This window comes from Carassius auratus, chromosome 47 (assembly GCF_003368295.1).
Source record: "Carassius auratus strain Wakin chromosome 47, ASM336829v1, whole genome shotgun sequence".
In the NCBI taxonomy this organism is placed as follows: domain Eukaryota; kingdom Metazoa; phylum Chordata; class Actinopteri; order Cypriniformes; family Cyprinidae; genus Carassius; species Carassius auratus.
In genome coordinates this window covers 1980503-2007308 of record NC_039289.1, presented here as the reverse complement: position 1 = coordinate 2007308, position 26806 = coordinate 1980503, and the positions used below count along the sequence as shown (strand labels likewise).

The window sequence follows — 26806 nt, the reverse complement described above, 5'->3', positions numbered from 1 at the left end:
GGGCAGTCTGGCAGACAGCAAAGACTGGTCTTCCCATCATACCTGAGAGTGACCTTGGAGTCAAATTATGCCAGTCCTAGCTTGTGCATTCTGAGAGAATGCATCTGTCAACAATAAAGAATTCTAATGCAAGAAAACAGATGATAAGGGTCTTTGCAAGCATGACAGGTTGATATATTTCAATGTGGGAGGGGATAGTTTGAAATGTGTCTCTCTATGATAAAAGAAGTGACACAATGCTGTTCTCATACATGACTAACTGGAATAGAATTTCAGTTTTTGACTTGCATGTATTAAATGAAATGCTTACCATGCTTTGAATGAGGACTCTATTTCTCTGTTAGTTCTCAACAGATTCCCTGGTCTTCACCATCCCATCAGAATAATTTTCTGTTGTAGAAAAAACAAAAGAAAATCTTATATACAGCTCTTAAGGCAGAATATTTATCACATTCTATAATTTATTCACATACACTTTTCAGTTCACAATGAACCACGGTAAAAATTAACCTTGATGACTGAGCGAAGAAATTGGCATAGTATCACTAAGATGAGCAGAGAGAGGGAAAATGAGAAACAACTTCTTCATGATGAGGCCTTCACCTCCACATGCCTTAGTCTCGACAAACGGTCACCAGGCCATGTGCCTTGTTGTTATCTCAGAGCAAGTGCTCTGATAAGGAATCCCTTTGCGGTCCATGCTCAAACAGAGCAACACAAAGATAGGAGTGAGGGGTTCATCATTACAGCAGAGAAAGCAGGAATCAAAATCAGCCCCTCCTCCCAAAATACTGCAGCCCAGCCCCACGGCTTGGCAAGACATTACAGATGAGCTTTGTTGAGTAGGCAAGCTGCGCCTCTGTTATTGATGGCTCTACAGACCCCAGATTTCAATAACGCACACCCAGAGCTTATCTAGAGACATGGCCACAGACTCTGCTATTGAAGGAGTGAGACAGTTTGCCCTCTGTCATCAATCAAACCAACACACACACATACACACACACACACACACACACACACACACACACACACACACACACAGATGTGCATGCATAACTTCCATAGCAACCTGCTTTGCACAATAGCTTCAATGCATAAGTAGAATGTATTAATTCAATTACAATCCATCACTAAAAGCAGTTGCATTTATGCAAAACAGTATAAAATGTATTCCTACTCAAGCAAACAACATGCAGAAGGGTAACCCTCTTGCATTTACAAGCAAAGTTGAATTAATGTTTTATAACTACACCAGCATTAAGCCGCTATTAAACTTAATAAACGTAAATTCTGCCGCTGTTCCCGGAGCGTGTGCCTCCCTTCCCCCATCCTGCCCTGCTCTTAAAGCCTAATCCGACCCTGCCATGGGGAGCGCAGCAGAAACTCGCCTGGCCCATTCAGTCACGTTCTCTGCGCTCTCATTTCCCGTCCCCTCTGTGACCCGCTCTTTCATTGCGCCGGCGGGGGCGAGGACATTATGCATCTGAGGGGCGCTTCGGTTGGAGGGGTACTCGCCCCCCACGGAGCAATGAAACCTCCGCTCTCAAAGACATCAGTCACAAGCCAAGCTCGCCGGGCGCTTTGTCTGCTATTTACTGTAGGTGAGCCAACACTTTCATCGAGCTGCATGGGCTGTTTTAACTTTGTTTCCTATAACCTTGGCGTTCAAACTAGGCGTGTTTTGCGTCTAGCCGCCCATTATTAAATGCTTGGAGCAGGAACATTATTGGTTTGTGGTTCCCGTCTTTGCACGCTGCACTGATAAAAATAAAAATAAATAATTTTGATGTAATTTGCAGCGCCTAATGTTCAGCTCACTTCGAAGCTAATAGACCGTGCAGGTAATGCGCAAAAATATAAGGCTAATAAAAAGTACCTATACAATTTTTTTTACGGTAAATAGCCTATCTAAAACAAGAATTAATTACTAAAAAATAATGTTTAAAAATAAGCATAAAGAAATAAATATTTTAAATATATATACTATTTGGTGTACATTAATAAAAAGGAATAAAACAACGAAACTGCTTAGTTAAACGAATTATTTCCAATGCCTACCCAAAGATTTTGAGCGACAGCGTGGCACGGATTAGCCAAAGGCACGCCTGAAAGCCGTTACATCTGGTCGTTGTTGTTGACAAAAGAAAAAAAATACACGAGATGATGTTATAAAGTGTGTGGAGCATGAAAGAGTGTTAAATGTTTAGCTCCTGAAGTGTGAGATTCTGTGATTTACAATATCCGTATGATGGAGATGAAAACACAGCCGAATGAAGGGGGAAATCCAAGCGCAAAACTTTCCAAGACACACGAAATGGATAGGCCTATGTATCGCATGCCTCCGTGACTAATGAAAAGAAGGCAGCCTATGCAATACAGCCCTCATGTGAATAAGATGTTTTCATTAAAGCGCGCCATTTCAAAAAGAACTGCTGTGAAAGGCATGAGTTTATCTTTATTACCTTAAGCCCAAAGCGTCCAATGTCTAACTGAAAATGATCGCGTCACAGGCTACTCCAGGGTGCTCCGAGTGAAATATCCGTCCACATTAAGCAACTGACCCTCGTAGGCCTACATAAATAATCCAAGATTATCACATATTAGCAAAGGACAAACCCAGACGTATGTGAACCATTTTGCACTTTCTTTGGTGATTTGGTGTATTATAAAAGTGTATGTAGCAAAATATGTATTGTTTCCTTTTTAAAAAGTCTGAGCGGAAATGCACTTTAGAATGTTACATTTATGGGAATTTGACATTTATTATGAGACGTAATTTACACAACATCTCAAATTAGCTACCCTTTTTGTTTAATAGAAGTCTGAAATGGAAATGACGTTAAATATTTTTGAAGTCCTTTGTTGGAAATATAAATAGGCCTACATTGCATATTGATAGAATTGTCTTAAATAGATTTTCAATAATATTTTTATGAAGTAATTACATATTTTTGCATTTTCGTACATGTATATATTGTGTGTGTATACATCTTTTAGACAAAGGGTCGATCAACAGGCATATGTTTGCAACCCTATACAACACAAGTCTTTAGCCTATATTTTTCTATGCGCCTGTGCATGAGCTGGCCCATTATGAAAAAAATGACAAAACATTCCGCGAGCAGGGCGCGGATATTTAAGACACAGTGTACACAGAAGTGATTATTTGCCTGCAGACATTCAGCTGTGAGAAGCAATACGAATGGCTGCGAGCCCCACGCGCTGACAGCGCACACATTCCGCGTGCGGCCCCCGCAGCCATTCCTCTCTCTCTCTCTCTCTCTCTCTCTCTCTCTCTCTCTCTCTCTCAGCTCCCGTCTGTCTCGCGCGCTCTGCGCTGCTTTGAAATGGTGGGTTGCGTGCGTGCACTCTAGAGACTAAAGCGCTGGCTTTCGATAACCCTCTCTCTCTCTCTCTCTCTCTATCTTTTCTCGTCTGGCTTGCTAATAAAAATCGATACGAATTGGGTTCTCTTAGACTTTCAAGCTCTGGGGTTGGGACCCGAGAACCATCATTCGGAAAATTGTCCCTCTTTTAAACCCGAGTGAAGTTCGATTCCGTTAAGGGTTCTTGAACTTGCATTCTGGAACTTGAAGCTTATGGAACCCTGCCCTAAAATACTTCGAGATTCGAGATCAAAAGACTCTTTCCACAACCTGTTCTCCGACCTCCGATATATATATGCCTATCATAATATGAATATATTTCTGCTGTTATTAAAATAGTGATTTCATAAGGATTTCATATATCTTTCACTACTTCTGAAGCACTATACCTCTTTATATCTCTGTCCTATGATGATTTTCACCTTATTGGGTGCTGTTAGTCGTATAACTATAAAGTCCTCCGTCATAAAACACTGACTAGTAGCGGTTTATTAAAGCACCAGCAGGTTACATATGGTTTGCTGTAAGAAAAAGACATTCTTGTTGAAGTTGCAATTTATCTTCTCGGTTCTAAAGTGACTGGCATTTTCAAACCATATATTTATAATCTACTATCCCCAATACATTGTATTTGTGTCAAAACTCCCAGCCTTCAACGTGAGAGAGGAAAAGGAAACACAGCGCAATGAAAAGAAACAATGTATATCCTTGGGTAGGCGTCGCTCCGGGAGCGCGCAGCGATCCGTGCACGCCGGGGCTCGTGCTGCGGCACAAAAGCTCGGTGAAGTGAACAGAAGCGCTCTCCCGTTTCAGCGCGCGCCGTCCCGCGGGACCGCTCGGACCGAGAAGAAACTTCAATCAAGCCGTGACGTCTCCAGCGGGAGCCAAACTCCGAAATCCGAGCCCCGCGCACCTCTTCACCCTCACTAAACGCTGGCGAAAAACAAACAAACGGGCTGCCAAGACAAAAGCAAACTCCGCCAATACAACTTAGTGAAGAAACTAACTCTGCGATGATGTCTGCTTGCTGATACTTGTGTTAATTACAAAATATTTCATATTACGCCCAAATGATTTGCCAATAGGATATGATGAATGGATTTGTTTTGATGGGTGTGCATAGGGTCCAATTTTTATTGACTGCTCTAGATTAATTTAATAAATGCAAACTACAATTCCAACTAATAGCAAAATAATACAAAAGTTGTTGTTTATACGCAAGTTATTAAAGCGCCAAAAGAGATAAGGAAAATAAGCATTTTGTCCCAAAGTAGGCTGCTTTACCTTTTATTTACATTTTTCTCTACACACCTTGGGGCCAGAGCACACCTGCAGTACATTTTAAACAGACTATTCTATATATAGCATTGTTAAACACAAAATAACCAGCCAAAAACATCTAAAATGCATGCCTCTCCTATCCCCATAACCCCTAATGCAGCCAATCTCTGTTATGTGGCTCGTTTCGGTGGTCCGATTTCTGCCTGATTCATGACCAACATCAGTCACTTCGAATATTCTGTGAACTGTGGCACGGTTTAACTCGGGCTATGACTCGTCGGCTTAAATTCCACCCGGGGGGATATGTATAGAGCATTACAGTAGGGGACAGACATGTCACACGTTCTTTCTTGCAAATCTGACGCTGACATCGGAATAGAGACTGGTCTGTCTCCAGCAGACAGGCTCCGTGGGTGAGGAGACCGTGCAGGCGCGAGCTCACACTGAGCTGACAGGCTATAAATAAACAAACCCGGGGAGCTGGGGGTCTCTGCAGGGCGAGATGGGGGACTGGACGAAATAATAAAACCGGTATTCAGTTCGCGTACAAAAACTGTATAACCATTAATGGCATCAACCAAATCAGAGATTAAGAAGAAAATAAATGCATGGAGCGGGGGTCTAAAAAGTGGGGGTCATTTAAGACAATACCAAAAACTGAAGCTTATAGGCTACTGGAAGCTTCGATTAGTTTGTATTGAACAGATTGGAACAAATAATGAACAGATTGTCGGCTTTTATATAACATTAACCTAGTCATTAGCTCCACTCTATAAAGTTTGCAGTGTTTGATTTGCTAAAGTAAAAAGTCTGGTTGAACGCTTCAGTGTGTGTGCGTCTATACAATTAAAACTAAAAGGGTTTTATGAGTTCATATTTTTCCCATTTAAGGGCAACAAATAACTTTTCACTGTTTAGTTGTTTAGGCCTACACAAAATAACCCCAAAAGTAATAGGCTACATTGATCTGAAGAACATAAATATACTATTATCAAGCAGTCTTTTAATCGAATAACCAAAGGGCCAACTCAGAAACGTACACAGGCAAATGGGTCTTATTGGGAATCCTTATCAAGAGCTGTTGAGGAACAACTTCAGATTGAAATGCACTTTTAAAATTGCCACTGGATGCCAAAAATCTGCGGTAGCCGTTCAGGCAGGCCTGTGGAAACATGGATGGATCCAGGGCTTTCTTTCCACCTGGACTCATAAGGATGTGCTCGAACACGTTTGGTTAATAGCGTCCACAGTGCTTTAATTATGCAGAATAGCAAGTCGCAAGCATTTAGAAACGAGACTCTTGTGAAAAATTAACCCAATGGGGTTTGACTACAAAAGCATGCAAGGGGCCTGGGGGCCAAAGTTTGCATCAGCAAGAGTAACCAACAACAATTACCACGTGCCTTCGCTTTAGAGAAACCAATTTATGTCTATTTTCAACAAACTCCTTACAAATGCTAATTATTCACTTAATAGCTTTTCTCAAGAGTGACTTATTTATGAAGTCAACCTTGATAAACCTGGGGTTAGATGTCTTATTCAAGAGAAGGTTCAATGAGCGGCCATTCGTGGGATTTAAACCTACAAACTTTCAGCTCTTTGACAACTTGGATACAACCCTGAGGTTTTACTTAGAAAGCATCAGGGTGAGACAACACAGCACTGTCTGTTATTAGAGAATGGCATGACAGTCTGCGTGACATAGTGGGTGAAATATTTGAAGTGGAGAAAAATAGCGTCAGTATGGATCTTTAATCTCCAAACAGCCGCGCCTGTCAAGGACAGAGAGGTTTCTGAAACCTCAAAGATCTATGATAGATTATACACATAACTGTCAATGTCTTCACTTAAGCAGGAACAGACCGAGTCATTTCCTCCCGTCCCGGACACAACCCGAGAGAGAATAACTTTGAGCGCAAGAAGGTTGCGAAGTTGACAAAAGGAGGACTTGCAGCGTCTCCACAAAGGACTCATTCGCTTCTATGTCTAGCACAAGCTCCATTTTATACGAATGCACAGGCTTCTTCTATCCATGATGCTTCCTTTCAGTCCTCTCACAATGCTCACTTGAGAAAAAAGAAAGAAAATGAAACGGAGGTGACCTCCAAACGTGTATAGCCTACTTGTTTGGAGGTCACCTCCAGTTCTTGTTTTCTATGAGCTTTGTAAGGGACCGAGATGGGTTATTTATAAAAAAAAAATCATAAGGTTGGCAACAGTCGTATAAAAGGGCGAGGCTTGCGAAATCAATAGCGTTCGCGGTGGATCCCGGTCGGAAAAAGAAAGTCCACGCGCCAACTCAAGCGCGCGCTGCCGTCTCATTACTCAACACGAGAAAATGAGCACACGTGAATTTCACAGAAACCGACAGTTCCACAAATCTACGATTTGATTTCGCTATGAAGCGCACAGTGGAAAGAGGTCAGCCGCGAAGGAAAGTCCCTTAACATGGGAAACGCTCAGTTTAGCTCGTGAAGACAGTCCTTGGAACGTTCGATTATTTCGATTTATAAAATGAAAAGCAATGTCTAATATATTCGCACACAAACAAGCAGCAAGAAATGTCAACAACAACAAGCCAGCTAGGAGACGATATGCTGGAAACTGATCAACAAACAGTAGTTTCACAGCGAAATGTCAGAACACGAGTCTGTATGTGGGGACTCGTGGTTTAAAATAGGATTGGCTTTCAAAAACAAACCCATCTTTAGCTTTGCCAAAGCTCCGCGCGCAACCGATCGCACGCATTCGCCTACACCGGACACAATGTAACGGGACAAACATAAGCAGATAAGGCATGGGAAACATTAATAACAAATCTTCAAATGTTCTTACCTGAATGTAGTGATGCTTGCTTTTCATCAAGTCGCACCGAAACTATGGGGTTTCCTCTTTCAATGCAAGTTTTCCCTCTAGTAGTTTTTAAGACACGCAAAGATTCCCGTTAAAATCAAAGAGGATCAGCTGCTCCTGTTGAAAGCTGCATTACTGTGTCGCCTATTTATAACTCGGGTCAACCCTAGTTTTCTCTGTTTTCAAAGGAAGTCCTTCAGAAGTTCAAAGTATCTCCGCGCTTGCCGAATATGAATATCCACTTCTGGAAACACTGTGAAGAGACCCATATAGATCCATGCAGAAGCGCTCGGATGTAATTCCTTTGACTCAGAAGAGGCTGATGGCTTCGACACGAATCGCGTGAATGCACAGGTGCCAAAAACAATCCCCGGGGCTCTAGTTGAACTGAACTCGGTCTGCTATATGACGCCTCGCAGCGCCATGTTGTGCTCGGGCGAGACAACGAGAGCGATCGAGAGCCACGGCGCGAGAACGGCAGCAGCGTGTTTGCGCGTGTGTGCACGGACCGGTCCTCCTCACACGTAGTACATTTACAGACCACTGGCCAACAAAACAGCCAGATGAACTCTTTCTTTCTCTTTAATCTAACAAACTGTTCGTGAAAAATTTTCCGTCTCTTTGTCCCGGTTCCGATACGCGATACCCCTGGCGCGCGCGCTGACTGCTCGCGCGACTGCTGCTTGTGTGTGTGTGTGCGTGTCTGTCTGTCTGTTAGCGCGTGCAGCGGGCAATGAAAGCTGAGCGCGAGACGCCTCTCTCTCTCTCTCTCTCTCTCTCTCTCTCTCTCTCTCTCTCTCTCTCTCTCTCTCTCTCTCTCTCTCTCTCTCTCTCTCTTACCCAGAAGGCCAGTCGGGGGAACAACCGCAATTACCATAAACCCAGTAGGCTGCGCGACTCGATGCGCCCGTGTAGAAGTGATCGAGAGGGGGGTCTTTCGCACAGTGTACGGGCTCAACAAACAAAATTAATCGGCAAGTGCCGCTGAGAGGCTTCTGGAAAACCACAAAACTGTGGATTTATAGGGTGTTTTAAACCATAAAGATTACTTATTTAGATATAAATGTGTCTATTTTAAGCAGAACACAGTTTTATGTAATATTTTCAATGAAAGATGGAGCAGCCATTAAAATCCAATCCAACAGAACGTTTTTAAACACCATTAAACCCTCGTTCACCTTTTTGAGCACATAAAACTGCTGCAGTTCTTGACTTTTTTTTTAAATACAGTTGTGTTTTTTGTTCCTTTGTTGTCAAAAGGTGAGAATTAAAGTCATAAATTAGTAATTTGACTGTTTTTAGAAATGCACTTGCATAAAAAAATGTAGTAAAAAAAATGGGGCCTATAAATATAAAGCTAAAGATCATGTTCGACACAAATTGGACAAATGTCAACGTTTTAACAAGAAAATTGTTAGTGCAACTGACTTTTTTGTTTACTATTGTTTAATTGTTCTTTGTAAAGGTGATGAAATTTTCAAGTGCTAAGAATATATTTTTTTTAAACCTCGGAACAAAATTGTTCTGAAAAATTCAAATAATATGAACTTCAAATAATATGAACATATAATATGAAATAATATTCAGCATGACTTGGCCTACTGCAATGATTAAGGTTCCATCTAAATTTGAATGTTGTAAATTTGAATGTTGTAAGTTTGAATGCATTTGGACCGTTTTAGAACATTAATGTGTAGCTTAGATGACGTATATTACATTTAAATAAGGACTAATTTATGTAGAATATTGGTGCATGTGACTGATGTTTGTGGCCATTCTGAGCGAGAGGCTGTGTTTGTCAGGAGCAGGATAATCGCGCGAGCTGCGTGTGTAACAGGATTGCTCGGGGCTTTGACGGAGGATGGATTGGATACCGACTAACGGGTAAACCCTTCCCCCGCACGAAAGCATCATCCCCGGGGGAGGCGACCTGGAGGTCACAGCGCTGGGGAACGCGCTTGAAGAGCTCGGGAACGTGCTCAGAGTCCTATAGGCTAGCTTTTCAAAGACGATTCGTGCTTTAACAAAATTGGGGAATAGAGTTCGTATAATAAGTCTAGTATAAAAAATAAAGGGATTGAAGAGTATAGTAAAAATAAAAAATAGTAAATATAGCCTAATTAAATGTTACTAACACTATTAAAAAATATCATATTCAGTTCTGTTTCCAAAGAGATCCAGATAAGTTCTATGATGTCTGATATTTTGGTCAAAATGGTGTTTTTGTCAAATAAAAGTAGTAGAAGTCCAGTTGTAGCCTATGGTGGTATTTTTGGATGGAGTTCTAAATAACGTTGAATAAATTCTTTATAATCTCATTGATCTGGATCTTCCAAGCAAGTTTTCTAAATTATTATTATTAATTAATCCAATAAGTATTGATCAGTAATATGATACCCAAATTCAATCAAAACGGACATTATTTGAAGACTAACAATTTTGAAGAGATAATAAACGACAATGATAATGTTATCTACTTATAAGAAAGAGACATTGCGTCTTTGAGAACAGCGCTCAGATATGTGAGGATGTAATGTATTGATTTGATGTTGTGTTCAGTTTGACATATATATTTAAATCTCCCGCATCCCCTAAAATGATTCCCGAAATAAAAAGTCCATTAATCAAAGAAAAAGCTGAAGAAGAAAAGAAGCAAGGTACTTAGATTACGAAACAAGACAGGGCCCAGTAGCGAACCCTGCAGCATCCCAGGGTTAGAATTCTCCAGCTGACACAAACGCTCCCCATTCATTACAATAGAAATAAATAAGAGGCGAGTTTGGTGGGCTTTTGTATTGTTGTTTAATCTGATCTCTTCAAGGCCGCCCTTACCTTCCCCCATGCAGCCTTCATTTAATACATACATGGGGTCTCTCTCTCCCCCCGTCCCACCCTCTCCAGCTCTCCATTGTGTTCTGTGCCCGAGGCGCTGTGCTTCGCGTTTTCTCGCGGAAAAAATAGACAGAGGAAGAGAAAGAGACGAGCCACTCATCAGCGCTGGTGTTAATGTCCACTCACCGAGACAGTACTGTGACTGTTATTCAGCTATTCAGAATACATTAAAATAATATTTTTTAAAAACAATGAAAAATGAAAAATACGATAATTACTAGAATAAATAAAAAAAGAATCTTTAAAGTGCGAAATTATTGAAAACAGAGGTGTTTGACTGAATTAAGTAGTTAATTGATAATTATTTTAATAATAATAATAATAAACACATAAATATTTTTTTTTAACTGGTCGAAATTGTAAAAAACTGCAATTTTGCCTTATAGCTTGGTAAAATGTTTTAAAATTGTAACTTAAAACATATAAATAAATACATTTCTGTTTATATATTAATTATTTTTAAATAATACTATAATAGTTATAATTTTCGCATTTTTAATATCACATGTTTATTGAGAGATACGTTTAGGTCACATGGAGTAACCTTAAAAAAAATTAAAATATAGGCAATGTATGATTCATAAATATATTAAAACAAATGGTTGAGAACTTTTTTTGATGAAGATGATGATGATATTCATAATAATTAATTATGAATAAATAATTCACATGCTCTGATGGATGTCACGGAACTGCATTGTGTGTGTCGGCAGTGTCCCGTTGGGTGGGCCGATCGCTGGGTCACTCTAATTGTCGGTTATTGAATTTCCTAATGGAATGTAAAAATCAGAGGAGGCGTGTCACGGGGTCGCGCTCGGCAGTCAGAGCGGCGGCGCGCTCCAGTCCCGCTGCTCAGAGCGAGAACGGGACAAGATCTCCTCCGCGGGCAAGAGACGGGAAACGAATTGCTTTCGAAGCGATCGTGTTCAATGCATTATGATTTTGGTGATTTTCTGAGTTGGTTATTGACTGAAAGAGCAAATTATGTGTTTTCTGAACGTAGCCTATATTAGAAAGTTAATTTCAGTATCCTGTAAAACGCTAACTATAATTTTTCTAATGCTTTTATAATTATATAGGAATTGCATGTTTATAAGTATATATGTATGCATGCAGCTTTTATGTCATTGACTGAAATAACACATGCACTCAAAATATTAATATACATTTCAGTTGTGCATCAACTATTTATGCCCTACTTTTGACAAGTAGAATGCCATAATTTTACCATATGCAGCAGTACCCTATATTTAGCTAATTGCCAAACACATCCTCAATGTCTGATTCATCATTAGTAGAATCTGATGATCGGCCTGCATCCCACCCATGGATGCATGCTGCATTTTCCTTTAATTTCAACCCAGACTTTATATTCAATATATTACTCTTCGACCTAGTGGTTTAGTTTAAATATCAAGTGTCATATAATGCTTCTCTGCTGAACATGTTGGAGGTCTGCGTTAGGATCATCTCACAGGGGCTGGGACATGAAACGAGCGTTCAGTGACGGATCAAGAGCTCCTCCAAGTGGACAACGAGGATATTACGAGAAAACGTGGTTTAAAAGTCCCGCAGTGAAAGCCGAGGCGCTGCAGACACGTCATGACGCACGACGTCACGCGGTAGCCTCGGGTCACGTGACCGGTATTGCGAGGAAGCGGAGTCCGTCAGAAAAAATCCTCCCGAGATGAATCGAGCAATTATTAACACGGTGTTTGCGCTGTTATGCCTTTTATCAGGTAAATTGACGTTATACTTTATCTTGTAGATGTACGTGGTCTTATTTTGCCGGGTCGTTGTGTTTTCAGCGATTGTTTAATGAGATAATGGCGACTGGAGTGAGGTGCCATAATCCGCGGTCATGTAAATCAGTCCAATAGCTCTCGTTTATACAATTAAAATTAATGTAGTCCAAATAATCTACATGCCTTTGCTACGATATTGTGTTTATGCTGCTTTATGCTGTTAAGTAAAAATGGTTTTGTTACTAAATGTTGATCGTGAATGAGGAAGCCCTAGCAGGTCATGTGACAGTCATGTTTCACATTGTTGATCAGGATTATGGTTATGATACTATTCTTGTGGTTTTTAAACTGATCATTGTGATAGTAAAAAGTGATTTCAAAGCTTTTACATGTATGATTATGATGATTAAGTGTGATTATTCTCGTGCAACCTGAAATTTGAAATGCATTTATATTATGTAGGAATACCCAATTTATACTGTGGAAAAAAAATCATATTATAATTGTAATTTGTTTGTTTTTTTGTTGTTGTTTTTTTGGTCACGTTATATTATATTTCTTCTTGTCTGCTCACTATAGGACATACTGATGTATTTATTTGTATAAATATATTTATTTCTTTTAACCATATTAAAAACGTATTCTAGTCTAATTTTTATTTTGTTATTTGGTTAAATCGTATTTTTATTTTTAATGCAATTCGTACATGTTTTTTTTTCCTGCCAACTTTTCCACACATCTCAAAATTTCTGAATGTCATTGCATTAGACTTTAAAATGTCGAAGCAAGTGTGACTTATTGCAAAGAAAGATTGTGAGAAGATATCTGCATTGTTTCCTGTTTTATTTTTTCCTCAGGTGTTTTGGGTGACAGTTTGACTGTTTTGCGCAGCCCGCAGTACGTCACCTTTCGGGATGGACAGTGGCCCATATCAGGAGAAAAGATCCCTGATCTAGTCGCCCTGACCATGGGCTTCTCCGTGCATGAGGTGTGACATCTATTTAGTCCTGTAATGGCACATGTCATGTCTTCATGGAAACTCTGTAGTAAGCTTGTGGTTTTATTTGTAGGATCTTGATTGGCCTGGTCTGGCTGCCGGTTCGCTGTTCCAACGTCCACGAGCAAATGCTCTGATCGTCGTGCGTGGCTTGGACAGCCTCGACTTTCCGAAAAACATTTCCTCTTACCCCCTCGAAAATGTGAGTAATGCATTCTCACATGCATCAGTTATTTTAGGTTCTGTGGTGCATGCACGCAAAAGCAGGTTTTTGTCTCGCACTTTCTTGCTTTTATGTCATTGATTCAACGTGTAGATTGTCAGTTTGACCTTTAAAAGAACGAGTGACGTTAAATAACTCCCCTTAGACGCTGAAAACAGAAAGAAATAAAGTTCAACAGCTAATGTTTAAGTTCCAGAAAATGAGGATGTTTTAGGATTGATTAACCGTGGAGATTCCCTGCAAGACTTCCCTTATTTTGTGTCATGAGACTGACGGCACCTTGTTGTCTGTCTGTCTGTCTGTCTGTCTGGTTTCAGCCGGTTCCCTTCACCCTGGACAGTGTGGCAAACACGGTGCACACTCTGTTTGCTGACAGCACGCCTGTGGTCTTGCAGCTCGCCCCAAGTGAGGAGGTGTGACTTCAATTTCTTGACATGCATGTGCTCTGCAGATAAAGATGTCCCCGAAAATCACTTGAAATCCGATGCAATAAAATGCAAAAGGAAATTTTTTGTTTTGTTTTTGTTTGTCAAATGTTAAATTAAAGGCTTGTGTGTATATATATATATATATATATATATATATATATATATATATATATATATATATATATATATATATATATATATATATTACAGTACTATTAGATACTCATTTGCCTAATTATGTCTTAACTATTATTCCTTTTGTTCTTTTTATTTGTTTTATGCCTTGTTTTAATTCTTGTGTGCTGATATGGCACTAAATGTTAATTGTTAATTAAAAAATACATTAAAACTATTAAATAATAATGAGATTATATGTAGTTTGTAGTTAGTACATAGAGAAACCACTGTCTTTATTGTGTGTTTCAGAGGCTGTATATGATGGGAATGGCCAACACCGTGTTCGAGGACCTACCCGTGACCCTGCAGCAGATCCGTGGACGTCTGTCCAAGGACGGATCCGTCCTCACGTCCCTTCCTCTCATCTCTCTCAGTCGTAATAACGAGGTGAAGATATGGTCACTTAACACGTGTGGCCATAAAAGCCAATAACACAAATTAGTGGTTTAGTGAACCACAAATCTGAGGACGACTTTGTCCATGAATAAGTCATTCAAATGTCTGTTATTTATGTGTACTCGTTTATGCAATGCTCACACACTTTTTACAGATGTGGACTGTTTTTCGGTCATGGTAGGAAGTGGATTTTAGCTTGCCGAAATAATCGACATGTGAAAGTAGTTGTTACAAATAGAAACCATTGTTCAGTAGATCCATGGTGGTTTTAGTTTCCCCTCCTGAACTAGACGCTGGTCTAGATAAACTGGTTGTAATGTGTTCGGTGTGTTTCAGGCCGATCTTCTGTTCCTCTCGGAGGTTCAGGTGCTGTACGACATCTCAGCTCTGGTGAGGTTTTATGTTCTTTTTGATATTAATTTATTTTTAATCTAGCCTTAATGCTTGCATCTGCTTGTTTGGCTCATGCATTTCATAAATATATATAAAATTCGTGTTTTATTCTTAATCTTCTTAAAAAAAAAATATCGTCCTATATCAAATGTCTGTAATCAGATTAAATTGCTGTGGCGAGGGTCAAAACATAAAAAGAATTGTCCTTTTCCACCGATCATTTAAACCGCATCGATTGTGTGATATTAAAGTATTTTGTCACAGTTGCAGAAACACAAGCATCTGGCCAAAGACCCGGCTCCTGACCTGTACTCTCTGGAGCTGGCGGGGTTAGAGGAGATCGTCCGGCGCTACGGCCGAGACTCCCCTCAGTTCACCGACGCCACCAGAATCCTGACGTCTGCTCTGCAGAAGGTAACCAGTCTGTGTCTGTGCTTAGATCATCTTCATTTTATCAGCTGTTATTCATTTAGTCTTGTCAACTTTTAGTGTTTAGCATATGTAGTCAACTCGACCTGTTTTAGTCAACTAAATGGTTTAGTTTAGCTTTCACCTTACTGCATAATGGTTAAAATGATGGGAAAAGGGGAAAAAGTATTTTGTCATTTGGGAAATTTATTTGAACACTTCATCAGGAGTTGCTCTTTCACCACTAAGCACAGATCAATAGGATATCGACTCGTATGCATGGTTTAGACCTCATCTAACGTTAGTGTATAGATTTATAACAGGATATCAATTAGAGGCTGAATAAACTCCAAAGATCTCCGATTTTATATATATATATATATATATATATATATATACATATACATATACATATACATACATACTGCCCGGTCTAGTGTCTACGTTATGGAAACTGGCTTTACAAAAATCTACTCTCAAATAATAAAACAGAAGTATTCCTAATAGTAATTCCAAATGGCATTAATGTTTATCTTTTAAAACAACGGCGAAAAAAACATATCGCCATAACGTCACAATCCGCAAACCACTGACTTTTCAACAAAAAATAAAACTTTTTTTTTTTTAACTACATTTTAGTCTTTTCTTCTTTGTTTAGTCTCTGTTTTTAATTAATGACCTAATTATCTTTACGTCTTGTTTCATCGGGGAAAAAACTTGTTGACGAACATTTTTCGTCATAGTTTTCGTTAACGAAATTAACACTAGCTTTAGTGCTCTTACTGTTTACTAAAACATGAAATTTACATTACTTTAAATAAAATATAAAAAATCAAATATACAAAAAAAGTCTTTGTTTTAGTTAATGAAATTAATACTAGCTGTAGCGCTCTTGTTTACTAAACATTAAATTTACGTTACTTAAATTTTTTTTATTGAAATAAAATAATTATATTTCATGTTGTTTTCAAGGCAACATTTCTCATTATCACAATAGATATTACAATAATTACAGAATTAATGTTATTTAAGATGTTTATATAGATGTCATTTGTTGCTAAAATGTTCTATTAGAAATAAGTCGACTTTTGTGTGGTTGTGACAAATATTTCCAAGATAAGATTAAAGAAATGATGTCTAAAAATTTAGTTTTTTTTTTTTTTTTTTGCATCCACACTTTTAACCAAAAAAAAAAGATAATATGCTTTGTTGTTCACTTTATTTTCTTTTTAAATTTAAGCTGAAATATGACACTTTTACTGGGTAAAATTGTTAAAATACAATGAATAAAATGTTTTTTTGCCAAAAACTTGGATTTTAAACATTACTGTGAAATCATTTAGATATCTTCACATTTATCAAATTTATCTTTAACTAGTAATGAACTTAAAATCACTATTGTTCATTAAATTTTATTGATTCATTACATTAATTTCATTATTCAATTATTACAACGTATATTCATTTTCATATACGTTTCTATATTTAGTTCCAGCTGCAAAATATCAGTTTTTTTTAATAATACTTAATAATATATAAACAGTACTGCTGTTATTAGCGCTTATATACTAAAATCTGTTTGTCTGTGCATGGATGAAGTTCGCAGACGACGTCGCCAGTGTCTACGCAAACAACGCGGTCGTAGAAGTTGTGACCGTGAAGACGTTCGAAGCCCCTCTGACCAGGAAGTCACGCTCCATCCTCGAGTCCAAGCAGATCGTAAGTTAATCGCAATAAGCTTTTCTATAAGCAAATGTTTACTTTAATTAAGAATAACTTCATGTTGAGTCAGGTCCACATTTCCAGTCTTATTCTTATTTGTCAGGGTACGAGAAGAAAGAATCGAATCAAGACCATTTCTGTAAGACATTTTACTAGTGTAGCCAGTAGTGGTTGTATAGCAAGCTCTAGTATGTGTTTAATTAATTTTTAGAAATGGTAGCATATAGTTTTATCGTAGCGACCCTCACCTGCTTTTTTTGTTCCAAAACAAAAAGTTGATTACAGTACAGTAGAAACCTCCTTCGCTGACCTACTTTTGAACGTTGACCTATATTTAACCCTAGCGTGTGGTTGTTTCAGAGTAACCCAGGCAGCCCTTACAATCTGGCCTACAAGTACGACTACAATTACGCCGTGGTCTTTAACATTGTCCTGTGGCTGATGATCGTCTTAGCTTTATCCGTCATCGTGATCTCCTACAACCTCTGGAACATGGATCCCGGATACGACAGCATCATCTACAGGATGACCAATCAGAAGATCCGAATGGACTGATGTCATCCACCGCATCACATTCCATTTCGTGTGTTGCATTCCGAATGCGTTTTATTGTTTTGATGTGTGCACCACAGTATTTGCTTGTATAAATGCTTCAATCAAACACAGATATATCGATTATTTATTGATGGAGAAATACTAATTCCGAGCGACGTTTCTTAACCGTAGATTTGCATAATGTGAATCTACTGAACAGGAAGATCTGGTGTTAGGATGTGAAGAATTGAAATCGAACTCTATTTATTGTTTGTCGTTCACTTCATTGTGCTGTTATCCTTCCTGAATACTAGATATGGTGGATTCGCTCCATTGCCGTGTACATTTAATAAACGTCGTTTTCGTTGAATATAACTATACAGTAGAAAATAATGACTGTTTGTTGTGTACAAGGCCGTAACCATTTCTTCAGCATTGAGCATTTTTAATAAGGTATAGAAATAGAACGGTCAAAGAAATGCTAAATCTAATTCTAGGAGGAAAGGAATAATTTGTAACTAAAGCATGCACACTTTCATTAATCTGTATGGCGAATATGGCGAAAACGCAAACCTTTCTTGTCTGATCAAGCTCAGTTTCAGGAATGACATGAATCATGTAAAAGATACAAAAATGGCCATATTTTGCGTCATTGCATCACGAGACATTACCGCCTACTCTGATTTGATTGGTCAAGACTTGTATTAATCATTTTGACACTGACAACAGCATTTAGACTGATTTCCCTCGATGTCTATGGTGGTTACAGCCCTGGTTGTGTATAGATGTTGTGCAAAAATGTACAAATGTCAAATAAAAAACTCTTAAAATGTGTTTGAGTACAAGTGTATGTTACAACACTTTAATGAAGAAAACCATTCTCCTGAAACATTTAACATTGCATTGCAGCAATCCTTTAACTCCTGACCTTTTAACTAGATTTTTATCTTGCATGTTATTCTCGACTTGTTCTTCAGAAACAGGAAGTGACACATTTACCAATCTGTGCATGATGCGGACATGGTAAAAGAGTCACTGTTGTAAGCGTCTATGTGTTATGTAAATCAATGTTTTTGCACTTTTATTCAAGAACGTCCACTAGGAAATAGTGGCTTTCTGATTTAGTGTGATGTTTTTAGGGGTAATTGTGAGCTGGTTAGATTTGAAAGGGCAGATAAACACCAACTAAATCATCCAATAAACCAGCATGGATAACCACATTAAACCTATAACAATCATTTAGCATCTTTGTTTCTCAAAACCAAATAATTTACTTTACAATAAACTAATTATACTTGTTTACATGAGTTAATTAATTACTTAGTGTTAATGAACACCAATGTTTACAGTATTTACTAATCTGGGTTTATTTTAATTCATAAATATACTGATACTGTTGATATACGTTAATTTGAAATGTTAACAATGTATTTGTATGTGTAGAATTAGCATTAGCATTAGTATTTTCCATTGTAATGCAATGTAACATATTGAACCTTATAGTAAACTGTAACCACATCGATCTAGATTGATCTGTTAACATGTTTTATAAAGTACTTGGTAGCAGCACAGAACAAAATGGTGTATTTTATAAATAAGTAAGTAACATGGTTTCATTCAAACAGCAATGGAAACACTGAGGGAAAAGGTGTAGGCTCACAGAAGGTGTTAAACCAACACATTAACAGTTTGTTGACTGCAAGATGTGCTGATCTCTGCTCATGATTGTGTAGGATGTGGCTTTGGATTCTGAAGAAGTTCGTAAGTGCTGTTTAGCTGAATGGGATTTTCTCCTCTGGAATTTGTGTACGGCTCGATTTCGGAATACTACGAGAAACAATAACAAAGAAATTAGCCACTTTATAAACCTCCTCTTCACCACGCATATGAACAAGTTTGGTTGATTTTGTCAAACATTTGTGAAATCGTTGAGCATCCAGAAGCTATTTTAGATGTTTTGCGAAACTATGAGTTGTAAACTCTGAAGAATGATATATTTCACCATCGTTTCACAACTAATGAGTTTCGAAACACCTTTAAGTTGAGAAACACTAGGAAGAACTTTAGTTGTTGCTCGGAAATATCTAAACTATTTCATATTATGAACAGAAATGGTGACTGAATCATTCAGTAATATAAGTCTTACCTCTACAGAGTTGAAGTCCTCAAGCGACACTGGTTTGACAATCTGGGGTCGACTTTTTCTTGGCTTCTTAAGTTTTAGTATTAACAGACCTGAGGTAACGCGATACATTACAGTTATCGTCATGAATATAATACACATGCATAATAAAGCAATACTTCAGTACATTTCAAAGAAACTCTTCATTATTTTGAACATTTGATCATGTTTTTTGCACTTTCAACTTGATAGTCTCTCAGAAATCTCACCTGTTAGTGCAATAATCAGCACAGCGTTCAACACGAAGGATGCAATGGTCAGAATCTTATCAAAAGTGGGTGTTGTTCCACAATATGATTGAATATGATTGTTGTATTCGGTTTTATTTTGGTCATGGGCCGATTCTGTTTAAATAGAAGAATTGTATCAGTTTTGTGCTTTTAATGCCAAATATGATTCAAATCCTCTGATAGAGTTAAATGTAAAAGTATACATTTATTACAGCAACACATATAATAAATCATTTTTAGATTAGTTGTAGTTATAAATATATTCATACTTTTTTATGTCAATTGTACATTTAATTTAGAAATACTTACCAGTGGTGTAAAGTCTGGTGCCATTGCTGATCTGTAGAGTTTTGTTTGGTTTTGCACAATAATATATTCCTATTTCATTGATAGTTATGTTCCTAATAAATAAACGGCTCAAAGTAAGTGATGAATATTTGTCTTTTAGTCTTTGATCTTGTATATGAGATGATGTAGAATCTGTTGTGAAAGTCCGCAGAATCAGCACTGGTGAATCTTTCAGTTTTTGGAAAATCCAATATATTTCTTTGTTATCAATCTGACAGTCTAAAGTCACATTTTCTCCTAGATTCACCCATTTAACAATTAAACTCCCTGTAGTTTGACACCACACCAGTGGAACTGTGAAGATAAAACACAAAACTTGAAATCAATCTTGAAAACTATTCAGTCATGTGAAGATTACTTTGAAATTACACTGAGAAACTTACAGAGGAGTAAAAGCTGCGCCGTCCTCATTCTGTGGTTGTTTTGCTCTTAGGCAGTTAGGTGGGTAACTTATACGAGTCTGAGCGGAAATTCTACCACATATATACAGAAAAAAAATCAAAAGGAAACCACCAGACACCCTTGAATAGAGGAAGCTGAACTTGCACTGACCAGACTGTTTACTGCTATATTAAAGCATTTAAGAAGTAGGTGAAAGTGCATGAGATAAAGTGTCTGATTTGGTAAAGTAACTTCAACTGTCTATAGGTTTTACTTTTGATTCATTAATTTGTTATATTAGCTGCTGAGCTAGGTCTAATTTTGAAGCTGTTGTTTTCCAAGCAACACTTCAGGCCAAACTTGTAAGCTGATGTGGTGTTTCCAGACAGTTCCGGCATGTGGTTTTGCTGACCTGGTTTCAAGTGAGCAAGTGTGGATTTCAGACATGTCTGTACTGAACAAGTGTAAGTATGCTAGTCTTTTTAGCCGCCATTGTTTTTCATACGGCCTCTGGGACTTGGATACAGATAACACTCTGTTTAGAAAAGAACATCTGGCAATGTTCTCTTAAAGTTAGGATTCTTGTAGTGACATTTATAGAATGTTAATTCAAAGTTGTTCTAAAATAATGTTCTAAAAACGTTAGCATAAAAATGCTGTTTATACATCATTCGTAGAACATTTTTGTAAAGTTTTAGTTGGAGGTTAGTTTAGTTAGTTGGGGAAACAATACAACGCTCAATATGGCTGCTCAATCACAGGAAGCCACGCCTTCTGAATGAAAGAGCCAATCGCTGATCAGTGAAGTCAGTGCGTCACTGCAGCTGTCGTTATCGTCCAGGTTGCTCTTAGGACTGTGCATGTGCACTGACTGATGTAGCCTGAGAAATACGCTTTTTATAACGCTATTTGAGCAAAAGTAACAACATTTATGACACAGTTGTTGTCAGATTTCTTTGGAGATTTCAGATATGAAATTTAATCGTAAGCTTAGTGAACAGTTTTGGAGAATTTGATGTTCCCCCATTCGAAGAGACAGGAGCTGCACTTGTATGCCTGAGAGGCGTTTCAAAGATGGCCACCGAGTGACATGACTTGTCTTAAAGAGACTTTGGAGTCGCTAGAGGAGGACTTTGTTCACCCTCCGAAGCCGTGTGAGACTCTTTTTTTTACAGAAGGGCGCTTTTTATTTCACTTCTTTTGGACTGAAGCAAGGCAACACCCAGTGACTGCAATGATAGAGCTTGAAAGATCAAAGACAGTTTTTTATATAACCCCTACTGGATTCGTCTGAAAGAAGAAAGTCATATGCACCTAGGATACATCGGGGGTGAAACGCAGCCTAATTTTAATTTTGGGGTGAACTAACCCTTTAAGTTTGTTACAAAGGTAAGCCTTCTGGATTTATAAAGTTGACCAACCTTAAGATTTAATCAGCCTAACCTCAAATAACAGTTACCAGTTTAACAGAAAGAAGTAATATAAATGTATATACTGCCACAGAAATAGGTTATATACAAAATAGATGGACACAAAACAATAGTTTATAAGGGCATTAGCCTACTCAAAAGCCTCAAAACCGAACTTGTGTAATTCAATAAAACTTGGTGCATTACATCTGAAACACATGAGGGGATTTTTAATACGTTTATTAATTGTAGTCTAATATATTTTATTGATAAATATCCAGTCTGAGTGAAGTTTACTTGTGCTACTTAAATCAGCAGATAGAGGGCACTATTTAAAGTCTGTTTGTATACATGTAAACAAACCTATATAAAAGATATCCAAGTCGAAAAAACATGAAGGTATTTTTCAGTTAGTAAGCAGCCCTTTTATTAATTTTTTTTAAAACTTTTTACTTATCAAGGGAAGAACAAAGAGAGAAGTTATTCTGAAAAGTGCTTGGGAATTTTGCATTAGCCAACTCCGCAAACGTCAATCCAAGGATATTATACCTTTATTATTTAGGAGAATAAATAATAATTAATAATACATTTCTATTAGACTGTATGGTTTACACTTGATTATGTTTGTGTAGGTTTCATTTTGGGATTTTTGAAATGGAACGAAAATGAAACTCCACTTCAGAAAACTACAGAAGGGTGTTAGTTATATTTATATAGGCTCTTACATAAGAGATACTGTACAGTAGTTTCTGATGTGAAAGGTTTTCACTATCAGAACAGTTTCTGGAAAGCCCAATAAATGTCTTTTCCATCAATCTGACAAGTTAAATTTTCTGCTAAATTCACACGATTAACAGTTGAACTCTCTGTGAACACACCAGCAGCAGACGTGTGAAGAGACACAGATTTCTTAGATTTATTTAATCAAGACAAAATCATTCAAATCATAAAAACTGAGTGACATAAACACACCAAAGAGTAAAAGCTGCACTGCCCTCATTCTGTGGTTATATAAATGATTTGCATTATAATAACGCAGGCCAAACTGAGCAGAAATGCTTCTGCAGAATAAAAGAGGAAACCAGCAAGAACACTTAGCAATGAAGTGTAAGAGATGTGAAGATTATTAAAGGCCCATGCACTGATGTTTTCTACAAGGTGTGACTCTTTACACAAACTTGACATTTAACCAAACCAGAATTGAAGTCAACTAATCCACAGCTGTGAGAAAACAGACTCTGAGCAGACGACTGCAACAAGACAATGAAAAACAGTGCATTAATACATTCAGCAAAGAGAAACCAGAAGATTTACTGCAGTTTAATTGATACATATAGACTTTAATGTAATGTAATCCTCATCTCATGAATTTACAAACTGGATTATAACACCACACACACACACACACACATTTTAGAGCAAACAGAGCTTTTAAATCTGCTCATTATATACTACAGTAAACACATTCAAATAAAATGGTAACATTTCACAATGTTTTCATTAGTTCATGTTAGTTCATGTATTAACTAACATGTACAAACAATGAACAATACATTTATTACAATCATTCATCTTTGTTAATATTAGTTAAGAAAAATACAGTCATCCATTGTTAGTTCATGCTAATTCACAGTGTAAAACTTTTGCATTAGTAAATGCATTAGTAAATGTTGAGATTAACATTAACTAAGAATAAGAAATTCTGTAGAAGTATTGTTTATGCTTAGTTCATTCAATAATGTTAACTAATGAACCTTACTGTAAAGTGTTACCCATTAAATGTCTAAAAAAACCAAGCTTTACAAATATTTGGAGTCATGGCTGCTGAAAATTCCAAAATGTATTATATTTTAGAAAATAATTTTATAAGCAAATTATTTTTTTATATATATAAATTACAACAGGGATCAGTTATTTTAACTGATAATAGTTAATAAATTTCCGTTTTTTGTTTTTGTTTTTGTTTTTTTTTACTTTTTTTTTACTTTGTTTTTTTAATAAAACTAAATTAATAAATAAAATCCCCAAACTTTTGAATGGTACTACAAATATATTGCTTTTTGCCATTTTACATCATTATGTGTTTATATTACAGAATCAAAGAATACATTCATTCAAACACATACAACTTCAGAGTTTATTTATAAGACTATAAAGACAAAGAAAAGCTGTGTTATTCATTACATTCATGTTTAGGTAACAGACATCAGTCAATCTGAAACAAACAACAATCAAGCTAACAATATTGTTTAACAAAATATATTTCTATATGATTTACTCTTAAATGTGTTTTGCTTTTGAAAGGGACACAACATTTTTGTTGGTTGTTTGATAGACATAACTCCACTTCAGAAAACTCCAAAACAAAACAAAAGATAAATTAGCTTCTAATATCAACGTAGAAAGATTTTTCTTTATTTTAACACCTCTTCACCATCTTGACCTGGAAAAGCTGATCTTGACATTGTTGGTGTCTGTTCACACTTGAAGTTTGATCTAGAATAGACCCAAAACAGCATCGACAATTATGATTTAAATATTATAAAATGCAGCACTAAAGGAATTTAGCACCAAGTAATACACAAACATTCAAAGGATTATTATCATATTATTATTATGTTATCTCACATATTACTGCAGAAAACATCACAGTGGCCAATGTTGTGAATGATTGTTCACTTCACAGTTGATTCGGATCTTGAGCAACTCAAGAACAAAAAATACAAGTGTTTAGAGTTTAGAAATTTCAAAGATGCATCAATGTTACATAGACGTCTGTTAGAAATAAATGATAACACACACTAGAAACACTAAACTTATAAGCCTGGTTTCACAAACAGGGCTTAGCTTAAGCCAGGACTAGGCCTTAGTTAAATTAAGATTTAAGCAACTTTTACAAAAGTGCCTTAGAAGGAAACATCTTGACACAAAACAATGACACTGACATATTTTAAGAGATTTCAGAGCGAGATATTTTCAGTTGAGACAGCTCAAACATGTAATTTAGACTGAAAACATATAGCGACTAATGCTGCTATAAATGTTAAGCATACATAAGAGTTAGTTGATACATGTGGTATATTAGTGACATATAACTTTTGATTATGTAATGATGAATTATTACAAAACACATGCAGAGTCTATGTAGAGTCAAGAAGCTCTTGGATTTCATCAAAAATATCATAATTTGAGTTCTGAAGATGAACGGAGGGTGAGTAGTTAATGACAGAACTTTCATTTTTTTTTAAATATCCTTTTAAGGAAGGATCATGTAAGTCATCTAAACTTAAAGGAGCATATGTTGTTTTGAAAGATATTTTCTAAGTACATTCATATTTCAAATTTAATGACACACACACAGAAAGGTTTTTAATCCAGTTCATCTGGAGGTTACACAATTGTGAATCATCCAGAGTCTTAATTTTCAGACGCTACGTGATGGAACTGAATTGCACCACTTCTCCCAAAAGGACATTTGTCTTGGACTGATTCATTTAAAGAATATATATCTTGATAAATGTTCTCTTTTAAGCTTCTAGTTTATTTATAAAGTGCATCAAGAAGGGGTTCAAATTATTAAGTTTCTATATTAATTAGAAAAAATTGTCTTTTACATTTTATAATTACATTTCTATTTTGACTTACTAAATGTTAAAGAAAAAAATACTTAGTCTCAGTCAGTATAATCTATCTGTTCCCTGTAGATTATTGCTTTTATTAATCAGTTTTTTTTCTCATGTGTTTGTTAATTTAGTCGGGAATGAATAAAGACAGCAACCATTAGGCCTACCAGAAAGTTATTATCAATATTATTTTTATTAGTCTGCAGAATTTGACATGACATCATTTCCAATAGTAAAGTTTTTTGAAACTTGTGTGTGTGTGTGTGTGTGTGTGTGTGTGTGTGTGTTAGATTTTATAAAATTAAAAATAGCAATTATGAAATGAAGGTAAGATGCATATTTGGGCATCATGTTTTCAAAATGAAGCATCGCTTACAGTAAATTAATCAGGTTGAACTTGTTTCATTTCAGTGAGTCATTTGGTTAATTTGATATTGCTGATATTGATGATTACACGTTCAACAAACTCACTTCACTCCTCTGTAAGTTTATTTCTGTGTGATTCAGTCTTGATCTGAATGATCTGTTTGTGAATAAAACCACAGAAGCTTTCGCGGATCAACGGCTGGGTTTAGGTGTGAATGAGGCTTTACCTGTGAGTTTAAATGTAAAGCTGCTATTTGGTTTTTGATTAAACTACCAGCTCGTCCAGAGATGATACTGCACTTAGTAGATGATACTAAGCAAAACATTTTTATTTTTTATTTTTTTATAACTGGTAATCCTTTCAAAGAAAATACGTTAAATTTTGCATTAATACTAATATTAATAATAACAATCCCAAATAGATACATTTGTTTCAGCTTATCTCTTACCATCACTGATCTCTAGAATATAGCCTGTTTTTATACAGTAATAAATTCATTAATCATCAACAGTGACAATTATTGCCTACTAATTGGCTTCTGTGTCCCTCTAAATATATTTGCTGTGGGATTTTTCATCATAAATCAGATCATCAAGTTGTCAGTATCATTACTGGATGAGCACTTTCGTTTTTAGTATTTATGTTTTTTATTTATTTATTTTTGCGTATGGATTACAATTAACACCGTTTTACTAGGTTAACGTAGCAAAACCATGGTTTAACTATATTAACCATGTTTGCTTTCATATATATATATATATATATATATATATATATATATATATATATATATATATATTTTCTTTTTTTTTCTTCTTTTTTTTTTGC

General features: G+C 36.7%; 3 protein-coding genes across 6 annotated transcripts in view; 1 reads left to right on the top strand and 2 right to left on the bottom strand.

Moving 5' to 3' along the window:
• The window catches only part of bcor (BCL6 corepressor), a 40065-nt gene extending 31806 nt beyond the window's left edge, over window positions 1-8259 (bottom strand). For both annotated transcript variants that reach the window (XM_026235656.1, XM_026235657.1), the window contains exons 1-2: window positions 7506-8259; window positions 311-390 (exon numbers count right to left, since the gene is read on the bottom strand). In XM_026235656.1, coding sequence (XP_026091441.1) covers window positions 311-313 — 3 coding nt within the window. In that variant the 5' untranslated portion in view covers window positions 314-390; window positions 7506-8259. The remainder of the gene's footprint in view (window positions 1-310; window positions 391-7505) is intronic.
• Window positions 8260-11997: 3738 nt separating this feature from the next.
• LOC113064748 (renin receptor-like) lies at window positions 11998-18271 on the top strand. 2 transcript variants are annotated; one of them, XM_026235652.1, is made up of 9 exons: window positions 11998-12154; window positions 13018-13148; window positions 13231-13359; window positions 13698-13793; window positions 14235-14372; window positions 14718-14771; window positions 15039-15188; window positions 16782-16901; window positions 17265-18271. In XM_026235652.1, exons 1-9 carry the CDS (start codon window positions 12103-12105, stop codon window positions 17457-17459), a joined length of 1065 nt encoding a protein of 354 aa, XP_026091437.1. In that variant the 5' UTR covers window positions 11998-12102; the 3' UTR covers window positions 17460-18271. The 2 variants fall into 2 exon arrangements, with proteins under 2 accessions (XP_026091437.1, XP_026091438.1); XM_026235653.1 differs by lacking the exon at window positions 17265-18271 and adding an exon at window positions 17008-17130.
• A 4-nt stretch (window positions 18272-18275) lies between these two features.
• Window positions 18276-20691, bottom strand: LOC113064749 (uncharacterized). 2 transcript variants are annotated; one of them, XM_026235654.1, is made up of 5 exons: window positions 20582-20691; window positions 20160-20492; window positions 19830-19964; window positions 19585-19673; window positions 18276-19265 (listed from the first exon to the last, which is right to left on the bottom strand). In XM_026235654.1, the coding sequence occupies exons 1-5, from the start codon at window positions 20607-20609 to the stop codon at window positions 19158-19160; spliced, it is 693 nt and encodes a 230-aa protein (XP_026091439.1). In that variant the 5' UTR covers window positions 20610-20691; the 3' UTR covers window positions 18276-19157. The 2 variants fall into 2 exon arrangements, with proteins under 2 accessions (XP_026091439.1, XP_026091440.1); XM_026235655.1 differs by lacking the exon at window positions 19830-19964.
• Window positions 20692-26806: the final 6115 nt, after the last annotated feature.

What these genes read in the sequence shown, in the direction of transcription:
- LOC113064748 (XM_026235652.1), top strand. Translation starts at nt 12,103, where the DNA reads ATGAATCGAGCAATTATTAACACGGTGTTTGCGCTGTTATGCCTTTTA. An exon ending in TGACGTCTGCTCTGCAGAAG is followed by an intron (nt 15,189 to 16,781) that starts GTAACCAGTCTG and finishes GCATGGATGAAG; the next exon opens with TTCGCAGACGACGTCGCCAG. An exon ending in TCCTCGAGTCCAAGCAGATC is followed by an intron (nt 16,902 to 17,264) that starts GTAAGTTAATCG and finishes TGGTTGTTTCAG; the next exon opens with AGTAACCCAGGCAGCCCTTA.
- LOC113064749 (XM_026235654.1), bottom strand. Translation starts at nt 20,609, where the DNA reads ATGAGGACGGCGCAGCTTTTACTCCTCT. An exon ending in GGCGCAGCTTTTACTCCTCT is followed by an intron (nt 20,493 to 20,581) that starts GTAAGTTTCTCA and finishes TTATCTTCACAG; the next exon opens with TTCCACTGGTGTGGTGTCAA. An exon ending in CACCAGACTTTACACCACTG is followed by an intron (nt 19,965 to 20,159) that starts GTAAGTATTTCT and finishes CTATTTAAACAG; the next exon opens with AATCGGCCCATGACCAAAAT.